Consider the following 20,638-nt stretch of genomic DNA (forward strand, 5'->3'; position numbering starts at 1 on the left):
TTATAAATATCGGCTAATATTTTCATACATGCGAATATTAATGTAATATAACTGATGGTAACGAGGGTGTTGACTTAATACTGCTTTATGAGAGACATGCAGAAAAAACGCTACCCAGAGTTTTCAAGCAGGCATCTTTGGCTTTAACTGTCAGTTCCTTTTGACAACTTTTTGATTGAATTAAGGACACATTCTTTTTTGGCTGCTTCTTGCAAAGTGGAACCAGCTTCTGCAAACTTTCTTTGGTGAATTTATTTGTTTTCGTTCAACTTGTCACTATTGATACTTTTCTGTTTTTTGAATTGCCATTGTAAAGATGAAGAATGAATACACTCCTATTTCAAATTCGGAAGACTCTTCCAAAACGTTCGATGATGAAAAGTCAGAGAGTCGACCTCCTTCAAATGGCATAGCACCTCCGTACCCAGGTAAGAAACATTAAAATAGAAAGGAATGTCAGTTGCCTCGTATTACTTGAGGATGACATCGTATCTAGGTTGATGAGGCCATCAACTATACCCTTTTCACAAAACAAAAAAATCATTCCTTATACATCTAATAGGTCCACACAAACATGTTGATTTGGAAATGGGTTGAAAAATCCCCCAGAGACAGCCATAAATCCTTCGAGGAGCCCAGAAGAGTGTCGTTGCCATTTCTGGATGTGCCTTATCTTTGCATTTAGTATAGTTCTTCTTATTCTCCTTGTTGCAGCTTTCGTTTACAAGGTCCCTGTGAATCCGAAAATTCTCTAGATTCTTTTTGGTAATTGGGATGGACCCTTGACATTGTTTGTGTTTGGTAAGACAAGGATGTTGCTATATTTTGTAAGACTCGCTAACAACTAGCGATATTGTTTAGATTTTCGAATGGTTTCGTATAAGCTAGAAGAGGAATTAAAAGGCTTGTGTAGAATATGTGGATCGCGGGATTCTATTTGACTACTTTTGATGACGCCTTTGTTGTATATACCTCTGAACCATTCTAATTGTTTCAGGAAACCCAGACATGCCTCGTAGAACATAAGGTATTTTTCGATCTTTATACGCGATTTTGGTGGTATGCTTATTCTACAGATTTTTCCCTAAAGTATTTAAAGTTAACTATTTAGTATATATGGCTCCAAAAGATGACACAACTCGAAACGAAGAGATCGAACTTTACCCTTTTGCTAACCAAAGAACTGAAGTTTGTGATTTCATTTTTTTTATTTCGTTAGTCTTGCCGAAACTGTTGTATATCTTCATTGATTTTCGCCAATCTCAAAGGCATTGATGTTAATTACACTCCACCAAGTTCCTGTATTCGCATACGAATAGAGTCGCATACATAAAAGCAAGGATAATTTTGGTCCCAGCGTGGGTTATTTATTTGTATTTCTCATTCACTCTTTCATAAATCTTCTTAATCGTTTCATTAAAATTTATAGCTTTTAAATGAATTCCGTTGCTACTAAATTCAAAGCGAATGCTTCATCAGTGCTCAGAACGTTGTCGATGCGTTGAGTAGAACATGCGATGAAAGTTGCCCAGCCGTATATACTTGCTTTGATTTTATTCTATGATTTGTAGAGTCACGAAGTCCAGGAATGCGACGAAAAACATTGGCATGTAAGCATTGATTTTTGTCTCATCAAAAAGATCTCTGCTTAATAAATGTCAGTAAAAGGTATTTGTATACTGAAGACACCAAAGGTATCTGCTCGAGTCACATTCTTGTCATTCCTAGAACCGAAGATGGGACGTTCCTTTCTCATATAGTGTACAGTAGGGTTAACACATCAGTAGATTTGATTCGCGGAAGACTTGTAAACGGTGCAAATGAACAAACTTGGAGACAACACAGTCGAAGAATCGCCGATCAGAAAGTTGGTTCACACTGACAAGGAAGCTTTATATTTATATACTATCAATCAATTATTGTACATGTCTACGGCCACACCTAGGTGAAAACACCAGTTCCCGTCCGATCACTGCAGTTAAGCGTCTGAGGGTCTCGTTAGTACTATGGTTGGAGACAACATGGGAATCCGGGATGCTGTAGGCTTTTCACTTTTTGCTTCTTTTTTCTGTTGCTCTTTTAATTGAAGCACATGGCTTTAATCGTGATCGACATGGTCCTTTGACTTATAGCTACTAGTGATTGCAAGGAAGCAATGGTCATCCATGATTCAATAATCACTTATATTCCTTATTAGTTAGAAAATAAAAGATTCTATAAGGATCAATAATTAAAAAGTGCTTGACGAATAAATATAAGAAACAAAATGCAAAGATGAAACATAAACATAAGCAAAAGCATGCTGGAGAAAAAACAACAAGAACGGACATCATAATAAACAACGTTTTACTTTATGTATAAATCAATTCCCACCGCTTTCAACATCCCTAGACTGACCCGGTTCCTGGCGTAACCCTGGAGATTGCTCAGTATGTTCAGAGGTATGTTCAGAGGACGGTTGTTTACAAGTATCATCACTACGATCGTTGAACTGGTTTTCAGGCTCTGGTGGCAAGCTGTTTAATGCGATACTATTATCATCCGTCAAGTCGTTTCTATCCGATGACATCCTGAAGCCTAGAGCACTAGTAATCACAGAAAAAATTCCAAAAAAAATCCCAGAAAAAAGCGAGGAAATCCCAGAATCAACTAGAGGAATCAATATAACTATTGAATCCACCAACACTAAAAGTACCCCATTAGTAAACATATCAAATTAAAATTCCACCATTTCACTTACATGAACAAACATATAGAAACATGTAGAGAGCCACGACGACAAGAACAGCTGCTATAGTAGCTTGAAAGTTTACCCGTACAGATTCTTTCATCGATTCCTTTATAAAGGGGACAAGGTATTTGTAAGAAAACCAAAAGTTTACTATGACCGAAAGAATAAAGCAAAAACTAAGCCGAGCAGATTCATTTTCCTGTCTGCGTTGTGCTTCGGGGATTCTCACAATTTTTGCCGGCCAGAAAATTAACCACAATAATGCCGTCAAGACATTTCGTAAAGAAATAGAGAATATATTTCCTCCTGCCATGTTGGTAGACGCTTCTTGATGTCTGTTTTCTGAGTACGGAGGTGCATGACCTTTTTCCAAGTCGTCTAGATGAGAATTCAAGATTTCATTGTACCGTGGCAGTTCACCGTCAAACGTTGCAAGAGTGCCCAAGCGAGGAACGTCAGCTGAATCAGCATCTTTTAGCTTTTTGTATTTGTTTTTTTCAATCATTTTCTGAAATTCCTTCAAAACCTACTCAAATAGGCAGTAAACACCCAAATTCATGTCAGAACTTTCAAAAAGTAGCACACATCCGATCCGACTAACAAGCTTAATAAAATCTACTTTGTAACAACTCCAAACTACATGAATCGAGTCCACAATGGCAATGACTAGAGTTTTGCAGAGGTGAAGCTGTCATTCACCCTCTCTGACACACATACAGATAGCTAGTAAGCGTACGCTATTCTATATATATTTACAATGAATGAACAGTCCGAAATCGCTTTTGTTTGTTTCTATCGTGTAATCAAAATAAATTAAATAAACTTGTCACTACAAACATCGTTCGTGATAGTTTGAACGTTGCTTTTCCAGGCTTCTGATGGATTTGCTGAAAGTAAGGCTACGAAAATCTAGAGTGTTCAATCCTTTTCCCTGGAATTCATTAAGCCAAAATTACGGAACCTTCCAATACAAAGATATGCATTTCTAATCCTGTTTTTATAATTTAAGCAAACAGCATGGTTGTTTTGCCAAATGTTCCTTTGTTTACTTTTTGTAATAAATAACGACTCTTTTGGATTATACTATTAGGAAAATCGCAATGAAAAACCAGCGTTGGATAATCGTAACGAGGACTGTGACCAGTCAGTGACATAATCTCGCTGCTTTTATGATTGAGACATGCGAAAAGCCATTACCAAGATTTTTTCAAACTCGCATCTTTGGTTTTTAAGGGAAAAGTTGTGTTGAAAAATTTGTTTGTTTTTAACGTAAGGTCCAATTCCTTTTTTTGAAAGATCTGTGAAAACTGGAGCCAGTTCCTACGGACTTTTCTTGGTGATTAAATAGTTGATTTCGTTTAGAGGGTAAATATCGGTGCTATTTTTTGGTTTGAATTGCCATTGTAAATATGAAAAACAAATATACTCCTATTTCAGATTCTGATGACTCTTCCAAAACGCTCAATGATGAAAAGGTAGATAGTCAGTCGTTTCCTTCTGATGGTACGCCTCCTCCGTATTCAGGTAAGATTAGTTGAAATGGAAAGGAAAGGTTTATTCTTTGTGTTCTTGTTTGAACGGCTCATGATGGAAGAATTATGCTTGTTTATTTGATTGTTGGGTTTGAATTCAATCACCTGGTCGATAACTGTCAACAAACAGGGCGAATACCTCTATCCTTTTCACAAACAACGAAAGAACAGTTACTAATGCATCCATTAGCTTCAACCAAATTTATTGATCTCGAAATGGCTCCTGAAACAGAAGAAAGTTCTAAAAAGAAAAGATATCTGACGCCTCGTGAATTAGCAATTGTTTTTGCTATTTTTATTGTATATAATGTATGCTTGATTATTGCGAGGGTCATTCTTCTTGTTTATGAGATTCCGTTTAATCAGCTTGCCGTTTGGGTACTTTTTGGCGTTTGGTGCGCTCTATTTCTGTCATTGACAATTGGTAAGAAACTAATTTCAGGATTTTTAATGACTCACTAACTATTAGTAATAACTCAAATGCCTAAAGAATGGTTCACGCAAGCTGGAAGAGCAACCAAAAACGTATTGTCAGCTATGTGTATCTCAGTATTATGTGTGTGTTTTCTCGATGTCCTCGGTTTCACCGCGTATTATGCTGCAAAGAAGTTCACAGGATTTGAAAAGATAAACAATAATTTTTTCTATTTTGTTTGTTTTGTTAACGTTGTCTTGTTTCTTTTATTGACGAGTATGTCATACAACCTGTGAACTATTCTAACTGTTCTAGTGAATGCAAATGCGCGTGAACTATTAAGATTAGTTCTCGTCGATCTGAGAAACGGAATAGGAAACGGCATAGGAAACGCTGTGGATCGTATTTTAGGTATGTACACTTCGTAAATGCTTGCTATCGTTAGGGCTTTAATTAACCTATTTTAAAGATACAAATCGAGGAGAGCAAGTACCTCAGAACGAAGAAATCGAACTTCAGCCTCTTGCTGAGCAAAGCGCTGAAGTTTGAGTTTGAGTTATACCGAACCTGCTTTCATTCTTTATATTTCGCATCTTCTTTGGAAGCATCCATGTCAATTGCAGTCCATCAAGTTTCTGCATTCGCATCCACCAAAGTAAGCATTATCTTAATATGATAGCTTTAATTGCTTTTCTTATTCGCTCTTTCATGAATCTGTTGATTCGTTTCACAGCATCGCTGTTTACGCATTGTTCATCTTCTTCGTGAATAGAACACCCTTTTTAATGATTATTTAATTATTCCGACGAAAACTCCATCGCAATTAATTATTGTTTAGCTCAACACCGAGTCGTGTAATTGCATGTCTTATAATTGGCAAGGACGAAAGTGAGTTTCAACAGTAATTATTTTCATTCAGTATAGTAAGCACAAATCTTCAGATCGAAAGATTCGACAGGTGTAGTTTAATTAATTAAATTATCGTTTATTTAGAGAGTCAAGTCAACGGACCATGAAAAATGTATAAGTAGAACCGATTTATATTAAGTAACATTTTCAACCCATAAACTCAAACACTCAATCTCATGCTTCTGCGACCACAATGTGAATCAATAGAAAAGAGAAAACTGCGTGTTTTCAAATCTTATTCTTATAATATGAAAGCATTCACCATTTAGCCGTGAAAAATACCAGATAGAACTGAGTTGAATTGGATCTTGTAGTTCATCAAGCCAAATAAAAGACTGGATTATTTTTGTAATAAATTATCTTTACAGACCATGACAAACGTCTACGGCCACACCTAGGCGAAAACACCAGTTCCCGTCCGATCACTGCAGTTAAGCGTCTGAGGGCCTCGTTAGTACTATGGTTGGAGACAACATGGGAATCCGGGGTGCTGTAGGCTCCTACATTCTTAAATTTACTTTTTTGCTTCTCTTTTCTGTTGCTGACGTTGGCTATTCACTTCACTTGACAAGATTGTACTAGCGTTTCTCTGTGTTTGCTGGACATGCAACTGACTTTTTTCATTTTGTTTACATTTCACTGATGATCAAACCGCCGTTATTACAATAGTTATTACAAAGGAGCACTGTACGTTTATATTAGAAGAGCTTACCCATATACATAAACTTAAAGAATTGTCGCAATAATACTTTTGTAAACAAACCATTTGAAACACACTGGTTATCATTCCATCCTTCAGCTAGAAGCATTCCTGCTAGCCAAAGATAGCTGTCAGTTTACTGTTGATTAGATCTGACGAAATAGGGTTGTTGTTTAACTATTTCAATTCGTAAACCAGGCTTATGAATTTAGCAGTTGAGTGTCATGCAGAAACGTTTCGAGTAGAATTTTTATTTATTTGCTTATTTATTTTTCTTTTATTTATCCTTTATTTTTTTATTTTTATTTTTATTTTTATTTATTTATTTATTTTTATTTTCTATTTCTATTTTTTTTTGTTTGCAGATATTACCCATATTATCTAGAGCATAGTTCGAAAAAAGAAACCATTCGTTCTTTTTATAATCACCTGGATATATTCCTTAAATTCTCTTTTCTTGTTGTTGATTTCTATTCTACGTCTCACCACACTTTTTCCATCACAGACGAGTCTGATTCTAATGGACACCCAAGTGGGTAGACAGATACCCCAATGGGTAGGCATCGGCGAGTCGTCGTCGAATGCTGGTATCCATTCTCGTTCTCGTTTTCGTTTTTTTTCTTTTTTTTTTTTTTTCTTTTTATCAATTTATGTTTCATTAATTCTCTCCTCAATACTTCCACTCAACGCCCTGCCCTGCCCTGCCCTTTGACCTTTCTACTCCGTGCCCTCCACCTCACCTCAACCTTCCTTTCAACTTGCGTCCACCACTTCGATCTCCTACCCCCACCAGTCTTTCCCTAGAATCCCCCACTCAATCATTCATACCATTCGACTTGGATCTTGTTACCTAATCGATGACCCCCACGCGGCCTTTTTGCTTCCACTTTTCGATACTTCTTCGCTACTTGTTCCTCAATTGCCTGGTTCTGGACCGAAATCAAACCCTAAACAAACGAACCTTTATCTTTTATTGGATGCCTTACCCTTCCTCTGTTTCTTACTCTGTTGGAAAATACCCCTCTTTCCATGAACCCCTCTTCTAAATATTTTCCGGCAATGAAAAAGTCATGACGTAAGGAGTATAAATAAACTAGTAGCCATTGCCGCTTTTTCGCCTTTCCATTTCATACCTGTTTGCTTTTTTATTTTGGGCTCTCACATAGAACCGTGATTCTTTCTGCAGGTTCTACTCGTTTTCGCATGTACAAAAAGCCAGACGCTGAATTGCCAATTTACTGACATTTCCTCTCCAGGAAAAGTAGTTCTGCTTTTCTCCTGCTTCTTTCCAACGAGAAGAAACGAAAAAAAAAAGGAAATACATTTCTTTGGGTTGCTTGGGGTTTTCTACAGAACTGGGTTCGGCCAGGGAAAAAAAAAATTCTTTATTTATTCATCTTTCTTCTTTTTTCTTTTTTGGCGTGCATTAGTTGCTTGCTAGATTTAATTTAATTTAGTTAAATCAACATCAACTTGACTTTCTAATACAGGGCTACTGTCAAATACCGGGCTGGTTTCCCTACTGGATTTTTCAGACGAACGAACGAACGAACAAAAGAGACCAGACGCGTGTGTGTGCCCGTGTGTCTCGCTGTGAGTGATATCGTTTCTACATACATTTAACGGAAAACACAACTTTTTCCTTTCCCCGTAAACCTCCTCTCCTCTCTCTCTCTCTCTCTCTCTCTCTCTCTCTCTCTCTCTCTCTCTCTATTTATCTCACTCTCTTTCTCTTTTAACCTGTACATCTTTTCCATTTGCATTTGGATCGCTGTAAGGTTCAAGTTCCAAGAAAGGAGATTAAAACCCTTCCTTTTTTTTGCTTTCTCTTCTCTTCTCTCCTCTCCTCTCCTCTCCTCTCCTCTCTTGCAAGGTCGATCAACATGGTCATGATTGGTACTCTGTCCACGGACGGAGATTCACGAAAAGTCAGTCATAAGATTGAAAAACAAATTGAGGCTCAACATTTAAAAAATCGCAAAACATACAAAATTCTGTTATTAGGTAAGTCCAACAAACAAATCTCCCCTTTCAGCCAGTCTATGCAAACTCGCCTCAGCGTCGTCTTCCCATAGCGCTTACAGATGTGGTATGGAATGTTGAATACAAGCAACATCAACGATCCTTCCATCCAATGTTTGCAATTGCGAAATCGGAGATGGAATGGTTTGTAAGGATTGTTTTTGTTTTCCCCCTCTCCATACCACTCGCTGACCTGGGTGAAAATCGCTTTCTGGGTTGATCATATGAATTTGTCACTAACCCGAATAGGTGCTTCTGATAGCGGAAAAAGTACTGTAAGCAAACAAATTAAAATTTTAAACGCAAATGGTTTTAACCAGGAAGAAATCATGTCATTTATTCCTGTTGTCCGGCGGAATTTACTGGATTCGGCAAAAATGCTCATGAGGTTCGTTGGGAACGAAGAGGTTCCCTTAGATCCATTAAACATTCATAATTGTGAAATCGTTGAACGATTTATTCCCAATCCCGGTGAGCTTGTCTCTACGGTTTTCGGAAAAGCCATTTTCGACCTATGGTCCGTCAGCAATATCCGAAGGTGCATGTATAGAAACGATTCTGTTCTTATTGATTCTGCTCCTTACTTCTTTCAACGTGCAAATGACATCTGTAGTCCAGACTACGTACCGTCCATCGATGACATTTTGCATTCCCGAAATTCCACAATGGGGATCTCTGAAATTTCTTTTTCCTTAAACCATTTACAAATCCGTATGTTCGACGTCGGTGGACAACGGACCGAGCGGAGGAAATGGATTTACTGCTTTGAAAACGTCAATTCTATTATTTTTTGTGTTTCCCTCAATGATTTCGATAAAAAGCTCTATGAACGAAATGTCGCTGACCGGAACCGGTTGCTTGAAAGTGTTGCTCTTTTTGATTCCATTATCAATAGCCAATGGTTTGTTGAGTCTTCCATCATTCTCTTTTTAAATAAGTTTGATTTGTTTCGAAAAAAGTTGGAATATGTTTCATTTACCGACCATTTCCCTCAATACTCTGGCAAAACCAATGTGAAAGGCGTTACAAAGTTTATTCTTTGGATGTTTGTGAATCCCAGCGTCAACCGACTTAGGCATAATATTTACCCTCACATAACTACTGCCGTTGACACTTCCAATATTAAAGTTGTTTTTGCTGCTGTAACAGAAACAATTTTACAACATAGCTTGAAGGAAGTCGGAATGTTCTAGTCGTTTTTTCTTTTTCTTTTTATTCCTTATTCCGTACCTACGTGCACAATGGTTCCCCGTTTACATTGTCAAATGACCCCTTTTTTCATTTTTTTCCTAAAAAAATCAAAAAAAGAAACCCATTTTTGTTTTCACATCTTTATCTAAATGGATCCATTGATCGCTTTGCAAGTGTTTGGTTGTATGGATTCATTCCCATGCATGAAACGGTCTGGTATGTACGTTGGATATAAGCAAGCCTACAAAGGACTTGAGAGTGAAGATTTTATGGATCAGATATATAAAATTGAACGTCCATATTATTTGAACAAAATTGCATTCGCTTCAACTTGTGTTTTTCCCAATCTTTATCCAAATAGTTTGTGGTTTCTTCTGCTTATTTGCTTCTTTTGTACATACTCATATGTATATACATATACACATAAATATTTTTGTGTATTCTTTTTCTTTTTTCCTTAGCTTTCTCCTTAACGTTTTACGGACCTTTATAATGAAGCAGAAGAGACAAACAGGATAAAGAGTACTCATAGGGATAAATTGTTTTTATCGTCAATTTTTTTCCCTAGAAAGGATAATCTTTTGCTAATAATGCCTTCTAATGTCGCATAATTCCTCGTAATAGCAGTTTGGCATCTCCATATTATTACAATATATGAAAAATGCCTTCAACATTCCTTTTTACAAGGTATTCTCCTCGTATCAATGAATGATTACGCCCGAGTGTTCTCTGTTCCTTAGTCTATTGTAATGAAAAACCCAGCAACTGATATTATAAAATATAGTGCTGAAATAAAAGAATAAAATTTACTTTGCTTATACTTGATGTTTATTCTTATGATGCTTCTATTTCTTTTTAGGTTGTTCGTATAAAACTGTAGATCCAGTAACGTTCTATAGTCTTGTCTATTGTGTTCAAGGGAAAAAAAAAAAAAAAAAAGAAAAAAAAGAAAAAAGAAAGTCAATTTTTAAATAAAAGCTTCTTGTAAGGTATATTTTCGTATCTATGTAGCAACGACTTTATCTGCAATGGTGTCTACTAAAGTACTATTCACGGTATGATGACATGGATTTTAGAACATTGAACATACCCTCATCTTTATCCTTTCAGACAGTAAAACGATACTATTAAACACAGAGGTACTTTTCTTTGAAAGTAGTACTTTTATAGAAAAAAAGAGAAAAAGCATCGATGAAGATTATTGCACTTCCCTTACCCAAGCAAAGGGTTTTTCTGCATTGCTATCCATCAGAAATCCTTTTGAAAAAGGTTACGATCCATGATAGAATAATAAATCGTATCTACAATACTTGGGATGCTTGGAGCAAGTCTAAAAGCTACATTAGGCAAAAGACAGTTTCTTTAGGAAACAGCGTGTTACATCGAACTTCCCATGAGGAAAGCTTTTTAAGATCATTATCATCGGCTAAAAAGCTCAACGACAAGGAATTCTATTCTTCGACTGTCATAGAGCGACCCGATTCCTTAGAACCTAACAGGATATTCCAAGAACTCATTCGACTACAAGAAATGAAACGGTTGCACCGAAATAATCTAATTGCTAACATTGTAGGACTTCCTCTAACTATACCATTTATCCTAGTTCCCATCGTTCCAAATGTCCCAGGATTTTATTTATGTTACCGAGCATATTGCAACTATAGAGCCTTGATTGGGGCTTCACAAATTACTCGTCTACTTGACAATAAAGAGCTTCAAATTCAAAGTAATGAAAAAATCGAATTGGCGTATCGTTCCTATTTAGATGGTGATCACCACAAATTAAACGAGGCTGTTGGACACCAAGAATTTAGTGATCGATATGAAAGAGCTATTGAGCAAGAACTAAAGTCTTCTAAAAATCAATAAGCTTCTTTGATCATCGATCTCTTTGTGATGAAATGTTAATGACTGAAAAAAGACCGAAAATGACTTAATTCGAATGCAATGCCTTTGGTTTCATTCTCACTGCCACTGAACTTATGACACATCTATGAGTAAAGAATAGTCTCAGGATTATGAAAACCCCCATGAACATCGAAATGCTTCATTTACCATTACCTCGTTTACTTCACGGAGCTGGGTGAAGAACTTCATACGTTCTTCAATATTAAAAAAAAAACCCCATTCTATGGTATTGTTCAATTCAGGAATTTATTCTTCGTCAATAGCTTAAGCTCTGTTCTTTCTTTTCCTGTAGTCGGTTGACCCGCCAGCTTGCATACTTTTTCGTTCGTTTAAATTCAGTAGTTTCTTTTTCTTTATTATTCAATCCTTCTTTTAAAATGAACTTCGATCCAGCAAAGCTGCCTAAAGAACCTGACAGTGTATACATTAGTCCCATTTGGTTAAATCACTCTGATCATTCTTCTAACTCTGGGTCATCATCGTTCAACATTTCCGAGCGTACCTCTACTTCTTCAAATATTTCCCCTCTTCCCAATACAAATAGCTTTCTTCATTCCGAAGAAACACCTATTACTAACGAAGCTCTTTCACACTCCCTCCTTCATCAAGAGGAATTGAGCAGGTATCCTTCCTTCTTTTGCAATCCTAATAATGGCATTAACTCCTCTGCAAGTAGCAGAGAAGGATTTAAAGGTTCAGATTATGCTCAAAGTATCATTAATCCGTCCTTGTTCGGGCACTTTGATGCTAATTGGATTTACCGGTGCAAAGAGGAGGATGATGATATTCATAATCCAAATTTTTCCGTCCTCAGTGTTGATCAATATAAGAAGTCTTTGGGTTGGTCTCGCTGGGGGGATATTATATCGCTTCTTCTTTTATTACTTGGTTTCATTTTGCTTTTCATAATCTTCCCAGCGTTGACCTACACTGGAAATGTTTCTCCTAAAAAGGAACATAACCCTGCTATGGCTGAGCAAGTTACTGATCATCTATTTGGTCTTTTGCGTTTTCCTCGAACTGACCTGGTGGATCCTGACACTCCAGATTCTGCGCTAACCAAGGTTGGTGTAAATGGAAAAAACTACAAACTGATGTTTTCTGATGAATTCAATAAACCAGGTAGGAGTTTCTATCCTGGAGATGACCAGTTCTGGGAGGCGTCGGATTTACATTATGCTGCAACTAATGACTTGGAGTGGTATGATCCAGATGCAATAACTACTGTCAATGGTACATTGGATATTAAACTAGAATCTTTTGCAAATCATAATTTGAATTTTCGATCCGGCATGTTGCAATCATGGAACAAGCTTTGTTGGAAGGGCGGCATCATAGAGATTTCTGCTTCACTTGGAGGCTCTGGTGAGCACGCTGGCTTATGGCCCGGTCTGTGGACAATTGGTAACCTCGCTCGTCCTGGTTATATGGCCACGACAGAAGGAGTATGGCCTTATTCTTATTCCCAGTGTGACGCTGGAATAACACCAAATCAGTCATCTTGGGATGGCATATCGTATTTACCCGGACAAAAATTGTCTAGCTGCACATGCGATGGTGAAGATCATCCTAGCCTTGGCGTTGGCCGTGGCGCACCAGAGATCGATGCGCTTGAAGGATCTACTGAAAAGCTTAACCCGGATGATGAGCTTGACGTTGGGTCCGCTTCCCAATCTAGTCAGTTTGCTCCATTTGATCTGTTCTATCTTCCAAATTATGATTATTTGGTAATCCACAATCAAAGCGTAACCCACATGAATTCTTATGTGGGTGGTCCGTTTCAGCAAGCATTATCCGGAATAACTATTTTAAACAATAGTTGGTATGAACGGAGGGCTTTCCAAACTTATGGTTTTGACTATAAGCCAGGTGAAGCCGATGGATATGTATCATGGTTTGTAGGTCCCAATCACACTTGGACAATGCTTGGAGCAGCTGTTGGTCCTAACGGTAACGTCGGGGCCCGACAAATAAGCGAGGAACCCATGTCCATCGTATTTAATTTGGGTATCTCAAATAATTGGGCTTATTACTACTTCCGGGATTTGCATATGCCAGCCACCATGTCGATTGATTTCATCCGTATTTATCAGGACCCTGAAGATGACAATATGCACATTGGATGTGATCCACCTGGGTATCCTACAACTGAGTATATTGCAAACCATCCTATTGCTTATAAAAACGCGAACAAAACGAGCTGGGAAATGACTGGATACGAATGGCCAAAGAATAGTTTAATGCATGGTTGTAGTGTTTAATTTTAATGAAAACTTCTTGAACGATTAAGAATTCTAGATACCTTTCTATTGTAAGAAAACCAAACAAGGGCTCAGCATGATTATGTTTCCATTAAAGCTTACTTGAACATTAAACAAGATAACAATATAACTACAAAGAAATGGCATGATACTTTTCAAAATTTTCAGCACTTAGTGGAGAAATCATTCCGGTCTCTGGCAATTCAAAGGTAAGCGACACTTCTGTATGTTCGGTATTCATCATATCGTCTAAAATCCTCAAACCTTCTTCTCCGCCAAGATTAAGAGCACCTTTTAATTGTGAGTCGAATTCTAAGAGCATCCTCTTGGTTGAAAGGCGCTCAAGGATGAGTTTCTTGGCACGGACGTCTAATTCAGAAAGCTCCAAAGAACAGAATTTTTCCAGTTCTTCTAAAACCTTCATTTTTATTTCAACTTTTTCAAGCTGAGATTGAATAAGAAGAAAAACTAGACGACGTAAATGTCTGCGTTCACAAGAGGATATTATCCTTGATTTCTCAGCTGCAGCATTTATCGCGGCACGTGCGGCAGTCTCTAGAGCATTTGATGAAGGTGAATCCATTTTCTTATCTTTCTTTTCAGGACTTTCAGAATGCTTCTCAGTTGGGAATTTTGCAGAGGGATTTGAATTGGTTTGCTGTTGGATGATAGAGGCTAAGAATGTCAAGGTACTCAACACGGGATTCTCAGTTTCTCTGAAAGGTAGAAATCCTTGCTGAAAAGGGCCATAATCATCCTGTTGAACCTTCTTATAAGGGTCTTCAATTGGTAATTGTAAGAAATGCACTAGACATTGTTCTTTTGTACGTGTACCGACATGGAGAGAAATTTGATTCCAATCATCATCGTATTCTTCAATTCCTTCTAGTAATAATAGGGTTTCCTGCTCAGTCCACGGGGCATCTCGATCATGAGCAAACGTAACGCCTTCCATAAACAAAAAGTCAGAAGAAGTATAAGAGCTTGCGAAACGGCCTTGGTGGTAGCAATGAGGACAGATGGTATATTCTTTATTTTTGAGATTATGGTACCATGCTTGCGAGCAATCAACACCGCAAGAGTAGCAGGTCTTGTGAGGAAGCAAAGAGGATGGTGGATCCTTCTCCGGAGTATCATCTTTTACTTTGAGTTTTTCTTCTTTTGGGTCATATTCGCGTTCTTCCACTTTTAAGAACTTGGGTGTAGGGGTTTCGTTTTCGTTTTTGATCGGTGCATGTTGAGAAAGTATTTCCTGGGTCAGGATGGGAGTGTTGTTGATCGCTTGCACATGACCAGAGACTGGAGGAAGTCGAAAGGGGGGTCTTGTCTCTGGATCCACCTGGTAATTAATGAGACCCCATTGCTCTAAAAATGCATGCACACGAATAATGGCACATACGTCACCAACTAAGTTTCGGCGACAAGCAGTAACAGTTAGGTATTCAGTGGGTTCCAAGCGATAAGTGTTGATCATAAAATCTCTATATTCTTTGTAAACACTTGGGGACTTTAGAGGAGATTTTCCATTAAAAAACTCTGGGTTCGACTTTCGTTCAATATCATGAATTTTAGACATATCAAACCACCCTGCATACGAAGGCACAATAATGGGATGCATTTGCTCCACGATAAACGGAGCTGGGACGGTTTCTAAGGACATTCTGACGCGTTTAGCTTTCTATAAATTCAACGATACCAGCGTAAACACACAGACTTTTTTCGCTCAGACTATAAGAAACCCTATCAAAAATTTACAAAAATAAAATAAATAAAGACATAAAAGAACCCCGTGTCAATGCTTTGGTGAGCTGAAATGCTGCTCGATTCTCTTGCTGTGTCAAAAGGACGTGGATGGGTCTTGGTGGTTTATTTTGCTAAGCATTCAAATAGCGAGTTTTCTCAATCGTGCTATATAAAATACCATAACACGATGCATCGCTAAGCATAACAAAAGTAAATAAAGAAAGCCAAACAACAGGTATTGAAAAGACTTGTTTCAATAAAACAAACGCAACACAATCAAGCATGGGTTTTTACGAAAATGACTGTTCGTCAAAGGCTATAGAAGAGAGAAAATTTGGGTTAAGAAAGAATCTAATATGACATTCCTGCAATCCACCATCACACAGTCAACGAAACAGCAACAATGCAAGGCTAAATGTTTGCTGGCCTCAGTTCCTAAAGAAACTATCACCGACAATAGCCAACAGCCGCAAGCCAAAAGGAAAAAGTAAAAAGTAAAAAAAGGAAAAGGAAAGTATTTAGGGGCCAACCGGATTTGAACCAGTGACCTGGGGAGCTGCAATCCCTCACTCTACCACTGAGCTATGACCCCAAATACAGTGTAAGCGCTTTTTATATTGGATTTAGTCAAGTGAAGTCAACTAAATTTTTCAAACTGAAGTCTCGCGCTGTGCTCTCTTCTTTTCATCTTTTAGTCATTTTATCTAATTTTTATTTTTATTTTTATATTTATTTTTTTTCACATTAAAACACATCAAGCGCGATTGTTTGTTTACCTCTTTTTCACAGAGAAGTTTTGCTTCCTCTCTGTTTCCTTCGATCACGACATCCGCGTCGGGTATTGTGCTAGACCCTTTCCGTCGATGAACGTGTCTGAGAGATTCCCGCGGGAATCTTATCAAATGTTGCTGACTTTGAATTTTTCTATTGGAAAATCAAAGAACATAAACCTCGATAGAATTGTTAATGTTATTTTAAATTTTGTTATTATTAGTAATGAAAAATCTGTAGAAATCGGAGGCAAAGAACTCTCGCAGAGCACACCACTACCAACAATAAAAGTTCATAAAATTCAATTTTGTGGATTCTTTTTTGTTAATTTAGATTGCAATTGTTTATTGGAATTTCTAATCTGATTTTAGAAATTGTGTGAAATTTGATTGCGGTATCGTATATCAAATCTACGAAAAATTGCCTTTGGTTCGACCTTCTTACCCGAACCGAATCACAACCAACTTCCCTAAAACGTAAAAGTTGCTTCAACCGCAAACTTTTCGATTGAACGATTTTTAGGGAATACGCGTCTTTATTTGGCTTCAACAGTCTTGTTTACGCTCTCTAGAATTTTTATTTAGAAAAGATTCTTTGATTACTGAAATAAAAGGCAGCTCTCCACTTTTCGATTGCAAAAAAAATGAACGGAACAACCAGTAATACAACAGTTCCTCCCAAAACTGCTTCTGTTACCACGAACGGACACTCTGAGAAGAAGTATCGTCCTTGGAATGATTTCCGTAGTGATACATTTACAGTTCCTTCGGACGAAATGCGCCAAGTCATGTACGAAGCCACCGATGGTGACGCCGTGTATGAAGAAGATGAGGACACTATAAAATTAGAAGAGTACGTTGCTAAACTGAGCGGAAAAGAAGCTGGTTTGTTTGTCACTTCTGGTACTCAAGGAAACCAACTATGTATCCGTACTCATCTTCATCAACCTCCTCACAGTATCGTTTGTGACGACCGTGCTCATATTTACAACTGGGAAGCTGGTGCTATTGGACTTTTCACTCAATCCATTGTACGTCCTGTAGCTCCTAAGAACGGAAAGTACATAACTGCCGAAGAAGTCGAGAGCAAATTAATCATCGGAGAAGATATTCACTTTGCTCCTACTAGATTGATTTGCTTGGAAAACACGATTAAGGGCTCCGTAATTCCAATCGAAGAAATTGCTCGTATTTCTGCTCTTGCAAAATCCTACAACATTCCCCTTCACTGTGATGGTGCTCGTCTCTGGGATGCCTCCGCTGCCTCCGGTGTCTCCATTGAAGAATACTGTTCTTATTTCGACACCGTCAGTCTTTGCTTGAGCAAGGGTCTCGGTGCCCCCATCGGCAGTGTAATTGTTGGACCTAAGGACGTCATTAACAAGGCTACGTGGTTTCGTAAAGCCTATGGTGGTGGTATGCGTCAGTCTGGTATGTTGGCCGCTGCTGGTTTGCACTCTATTGAACGCAATTTCCCCTTGCTCACTCGCGTTCATAAATACTGTCAAGATTTCACCAAGTACGCCGAGTCATTGGGAGTTGAGTTTGAAGTTACTCCTGAAACCAGCATTGCTATCCTTACCAATGTAAACGTGGCTATTCTTGTTGACGAAGCCAAAAAGGCCGGTATCGTTCTAATGGGACCTCGTGTCGTTTTCCATATTCAAATCACCGCCGATGCTGTCGACATGTTGAAGCATGCGTTGAAACGAACCGTTGAGCGCCAAGAATTGGAGCCTGATGTCGTTGCTAAACCCGGTGAATTTAAGGTTGGTTATTAAAAATTGTTGGGTATACTGTTGAGGGCCTCTATTTTTCTTTCCTATTAAAAAATCTTTGGATTCTTTTTGTTTTGTCTTTTTGTCTTGTGAAAAATTCTGCTAAATCGTTTAAATGCGGATGACTACACAATTGGTCCTCGTCATCATAGTTTACGAATTCCTTCTTTTATGTTTTGTATAGTTTCAACAAAAATCCAAGACGGATCAGGTTCGTTTGTTAATTTATTTTATTACTTTTTTTATTTTAAATTACTACTGATCCTCATATTTTTCAGGGTTTAGTTGTTTTTTGATATTAATAAGAATTCTTGTATATCCATTATTCAGATTGTTCATCATAACTTCAGTAAGAAGGGAAGCTAAAATTTGATGAAAGCACGGATAGTAAGAGGACAATAGCAATCACAGAAAATATTGAAAAGACACATCCGTATAGTTTACCAGCATATTTCAACGTATATGGATTCACCACATTTTCTCCCAGAGTAGCCAAGACCTACAAGTGACGCATTTGGGCATGCCATCTATATTGACACGGCTAAATGATTTTAAAGATGGAATATCGAGTGTAAATTTTTCACCAATAGAGAAGGATCACTTACTTATAGGCTCTTGGGACAATGGTCTAAAACTGGTAAAGGCTGCAGAAGAACAGCGTTGCTTACAGAGTTATACTCTCTCTAGTCCAATCTTAACCAGTGGATATTTAAATGCAACAGCGGCTTTTGCTGGAAGTCTTGACGGACTAGTGTATTTAGTAGACATTTCATCTGGTACTCATTTAGTCATTGGCAAACATGGAAAGGGAGTGTCTTGTACGGCTGCTATTCAAGGGTCTGGTATGAAATACGGTGTATGGGTTTCTTGCTTTTCTTGCTAATCATGTATTGAATATTAGAGTGCTTCATGACAGGTTCTTGGGACCAATCTTTTCAGTTATGGGATCCACGGCAAAGAGTGGCCATAGATAAGAAACATGTTGAAAAAAAAGTTCTAGCTGCTAGTTCAGCTCTGAATCTTCTCGTCCTTGGATGCACCGAGAGAGAAAATTTGGTATACGATATTCGTAACTTGAAGCTGCCTTTCCAAAGAAGGCCGTCAACCTTTAAGTATATGACTAGAGATGTCTGTTGCATCAGTGGTGAAGGCTTTGTGTCTTCAAGTATTGAAGGAAGAACATCAATAGAATATCTCAATCCGAGTCCAGAGTGGCAGACGAAGAACTTTACCTTTAAATGCCACCGTCAAATTCAGAAGCAACATGACATTGTATATCCTGTGAATGCTCTTACTTTTCACCCTGTTCATCAAACTCTTGCTACGGCAGGCGGCGACGGATCTGTGGCTTTTTGGGATATTCAAGTGCGTAAGCGACTTCGTGTACTTTATCCCTCAAAAACAAGTATTTCTAGCGTTGCATATAATTTTGATGGATCACTACTTTCTGTGGCTACCTGTGCCCAAGATGAAGCCAACGGTAGTGTTTACATTTATGCTCTAGAGAACGATTTTGCTATGCCCAAGAGAAGTGCTTGATTTTTGTTTGAAAATTGAATCAACTATGTGAGATGTCTAACCCGTCAGAACGAGTTTTCAATTAAAACTACGAAAACCCTCTCATGTTTAATTACGTGGAACTAGATGTTTTCACTCAGAAAGCAGGATGTAGGCATAGAAGAGATAGGATTTTATTGAAACGTAACTGTTTATAAAGCCATGTTTTGCTTTTTGTAAGGATACTACCACAGCAAGTTCTGCGAAGTTGGGGTTACAATTTATTAATTGCTCGTTAACCAGGTTTCCTTAATCTGTCCAATATTTAATCGAAATACAGTGACAATTATGGGAAAGTTATCTGTTACTCCAATCCTTTGATTGTAATTACCATAGCCAGTCTTACCAAATTACCTCAACACAATTACTTTGAGTTTCTACTTATTACGGATACTTATCCTAATTTATTTAATTTACTATGTTCTCTTTCTTCCTAATCTGTTTTCTTCATGACCAATTATTTCCATAAAAATAATTTGATACGCGTAGTAAGATTATTCTTTAACCTTATATTATTAGAACATATTACTTTTACTCTAGCTAGTCTTATATTGTTTTGGGCATTAACGAACCTCCGAAGGTACAATTCACCTTCCTTTTTCCTGTTTTAGTTACGGTCTGTCTGTACTTTCTAAACTTATTTCTGTTGCATCTCTTTGAGAAAATGCAATTCGTTGGCCGTTTAAAACACAAGGCGTATCGAGACTTTCTTTGCAGAAACCTTTTCGCAAAACATGAAGTTGAGCGCCAAAGCAATCTCTATATCTACAGAAATCCTGAGTTGCCTCTACGAGTTCGATTAGAGGCTAAGAACAGAATTGATTCTCTTCCAGAAAACTCGCATCCTACAAAAATAAAAAATCGTTGCGTTGCTACTGGTAGAGGTCGTGGTGTATTTCGCGCATTCCAACTTGCAAGAGTATGTTGATGTCGAAATTAATGACATGGCTTTGCTTGATGTGCTAACGTAAAATTCTTTAGTTTGCCTTCCGTTTGAAAGCTAGAGCCAATGTATTACCCGGCGTACGGTATGTCTCTTGCTTAGTATTTTACACAACTTATCGATAAATTCTAACAATTATTTAGAAAGGCTTCTTGGTAGTCAATTTTATCATTCTGCA

General features: G+C 37.8%; 10 protein-coding genes and 3 non-coding genes across 13 annotated transcripts; 10 read left to right on the forward strand and 3 right to left on the reverse strand.

Moving 5' to 3' along the window:
- Positions 1-1,931: 1,931 nt before the first annotated feature.
- On the forward strand, positions 1,932-2,046 carry SOMG_10078. The gene has a single exon (XR_008803611.1). It is a non-coding gene; the product is annotated as a 5S ribosomal RNA (ribosomal RNA).
- Positions 2,047-2,362: 316 nt separating this feature from the next.
- On the reverse strand, positions 2,363-3,236 carry SOMG_03697 (uncharacterized protein; the record flags this gene model as incomplete). Its single annotated transcript, XM_056182486.1, has 2 exons — positions 2,363-2,685; positions 2,741-3,236. The coding sequence occupies 2 exons, from the start codon at positions 3,234-3,236 to the stop codon at positions 2,363-2,365; spliced, it is 819 nt and encodes a 272-aa protein (XP_056037826.1).
- A 904-nt stretch (positions 3,237-4,140) lies between these two features.
- wtf28 (wtf meiotic driver) lies at positions 4,141-5,227 on the forward strand (the record flags this gene model as incomplete). The annotated part of the gene is made up of 5 exons (XM_056182487.1): positions 4,141-4,255; positions 4,454-4,687; positions 4,733-4,954; positions 4,994-5,089; positions 5,148-5,227. The coding sequence occupies 5 exons, from the start codon at positions 4,141-4,143 to the stop codon at positions 5,225-5,227; spliced, it is 747 nt and encodes a 248-aa protein (XP_056037927.1).
- A 744-nt stretch (positions 5,228-5,971) lies between these two features.
- SOMG_10079 lies at positions 5,972-6,086 on the forward strand. The gene has a single exon (XR_008803612.1). It is a non-coding gene; the product is annotated as a 5S ribosomal RNA (ribosomal RNA).
- A 2,084-nt stretch (positions 6,087-8,170) lies between these two features.
- gpa2 (heterotrimeric G protein alpha-2 subunit Gpa2) lies at positions 8,171-9,502 on the forward strand (the record flags this gene model as incomplete). The annotated part of the gene is made up of 2 exons (XM_056182488.1): positions 8,171-8,291; positions 8,559-9,502. 2 exons carry the CDS (start codon positions 8,171-8,173, stop codon positions 9,500-9,502), a joined length of 1,065 nt encoding a protein of 354 aa, XP_056037818.1.
- A 147-nt stretch (positions 9,503-9,649) lies between these two features.
- On the forward strand, positions 9,650-9,961 carry SOMG_03700 (uncharacterized protein; the record flags this gene model as incomplete). Its single annotated transcript, XM_056182489.1, has 1 exon — positions 9,650-9,961. One exon carries the CDS (start codon positions 9,650-9,652, stop codon positions 9,959-9,961), a length of 312 nt encoding a protein of 103 aa, XP_056038427.1.
- A 730-nt stretch (positions 9,962-10,691) lies between these two features.
- Positions 10,692-11,369, forward strand: SOMG_03701 (mitochondrial hydrogen/potassium transport system protein; the record flags this gene model as incomplete). The annotated part of the gene is made up of 1 exon (XM_056182490.1): positions 10,692-11,369. The coding sequence occupies one exon, from the start codon at positions 10,692-10,694 to the stop codon at positions 11,367-11,369; it is 678 nt and encodes a 225-aa protein (XP_056038426.1).
- Positions 11,370-11,785: 416 nt separating this feature from the next.
- Positions 11,786-13,669, forward strand: SOMG_03702 (plasma membrane beta-glucan biosynthesis protein; the record flags this gene model as incomplete). Its single annotated transcript, XM_056182491.1, has 1 exon — positions 11,786-13,669. The coding sequence occupies one exon, from the start codon at positions 11,786-11,788 to the stop codon at positions 13,667-13,669; it is 1,884 nt and encodes a 627-aa protein (XP_056038425.1).
- A 130-nt stretch (positions 13,670-13,799) lies between these two features.
- On the reverse strand, positions 13,800-15,329 carry ssr2 (SWI/SNF and RSC complex subunit Ssr2; the record flags this gene model as incomplete). Its single annotated transcript, XM_056182492.1, has 1 exon — positions 13,800-15,329. One exon carries the CDS (start codon positions 15,327-15,329, stop codon positions 13,800-13,802), a length of 1,530 nt encoding a protein of 509 aa, XP_056037998.1.
- Positions 15,330-15,932: 603 nt separating this feature from the next.
- On the reverse strand, positions 15,933-16,004 carry SOMG_20191. Its single transcript has one exon. It is a non-coding gene; the product is annotated as a tRNA-Cys (tRNA).
- Positions 16,005-16,826: 822 nt separating this feature from the next.
- Positions 16,827-17,963, forward strand: gly1 (threonine aldolase Gly1; the record flags this gene model as incomplete). Its single annotated transcript, XM_056182493.1, has 1 exon — positions 16,827-17,963. The coding sequence occupies one exon, from the start codon at positions 16,827-16,829 to the stop codon at positions 17,961-17,963; it is 1,137 nt and encodes a 378-aa protein (XP_056038431.1).
- Positions 17,964-18,480: 517 nt separating this feature from the next.
- On the forward strand, positions 18,481-19,499 carry bub3 (mitotic spindle checkpoint WD repeat protein Bub3; the record flags this gene model as incomplete). Its single annotated transcript, XM_056182494.1, has 2 exons — positions 18,481-18,802; positions 18,862-19,499. The coding sequence occupies 2 exons, from the start codon at positions 18,481-18,483 to the stop codon at positions 19,497-19,499; spliced, it is 960 nt and encodes a 319-aa protein (XP_056038430.1).
- A 682-nt stretch (positions 19,500-20,181) lies between these two features.
- On the forward strand, positions 20,182-20,619 carry mrp2 (mitochondrial ribosomal protein subunit S14; the record flags this gene model as incomplete). Its single annotated transcript, XM_056182495.1, has 3 exons — positions 20,182-20,436; positions 20,499-20,545; positions 20,604-20,619. The coding sequence occupies 3 exons, from the start codon at positions 20,182-20,184 to the stop codon at positions 20,617-20,619; spliced, it is 318 nt and encodes a 105-aa protein (XP_056038429.1).
- Between the last annotated feature and the right edge of the window lie 19 nt (positions 20,620-20,638).

Source organism: Schizosaccharomyces osmophilus, chromosome 2 (genome assembly GCF_027921745.1).
Source record: "Schizosaccharomyces osmophilus chromosome 2, complete sequence".
Classification (NCBI taxonomy): Eukaryota; Fungi; Ascomycota; class Schizosaccharomycetes; order Schizosaccharomycetales; family Schizosaccharomycetaceae; genus Schizosaccharomyces; species Schizosaccharomyces osmophilus.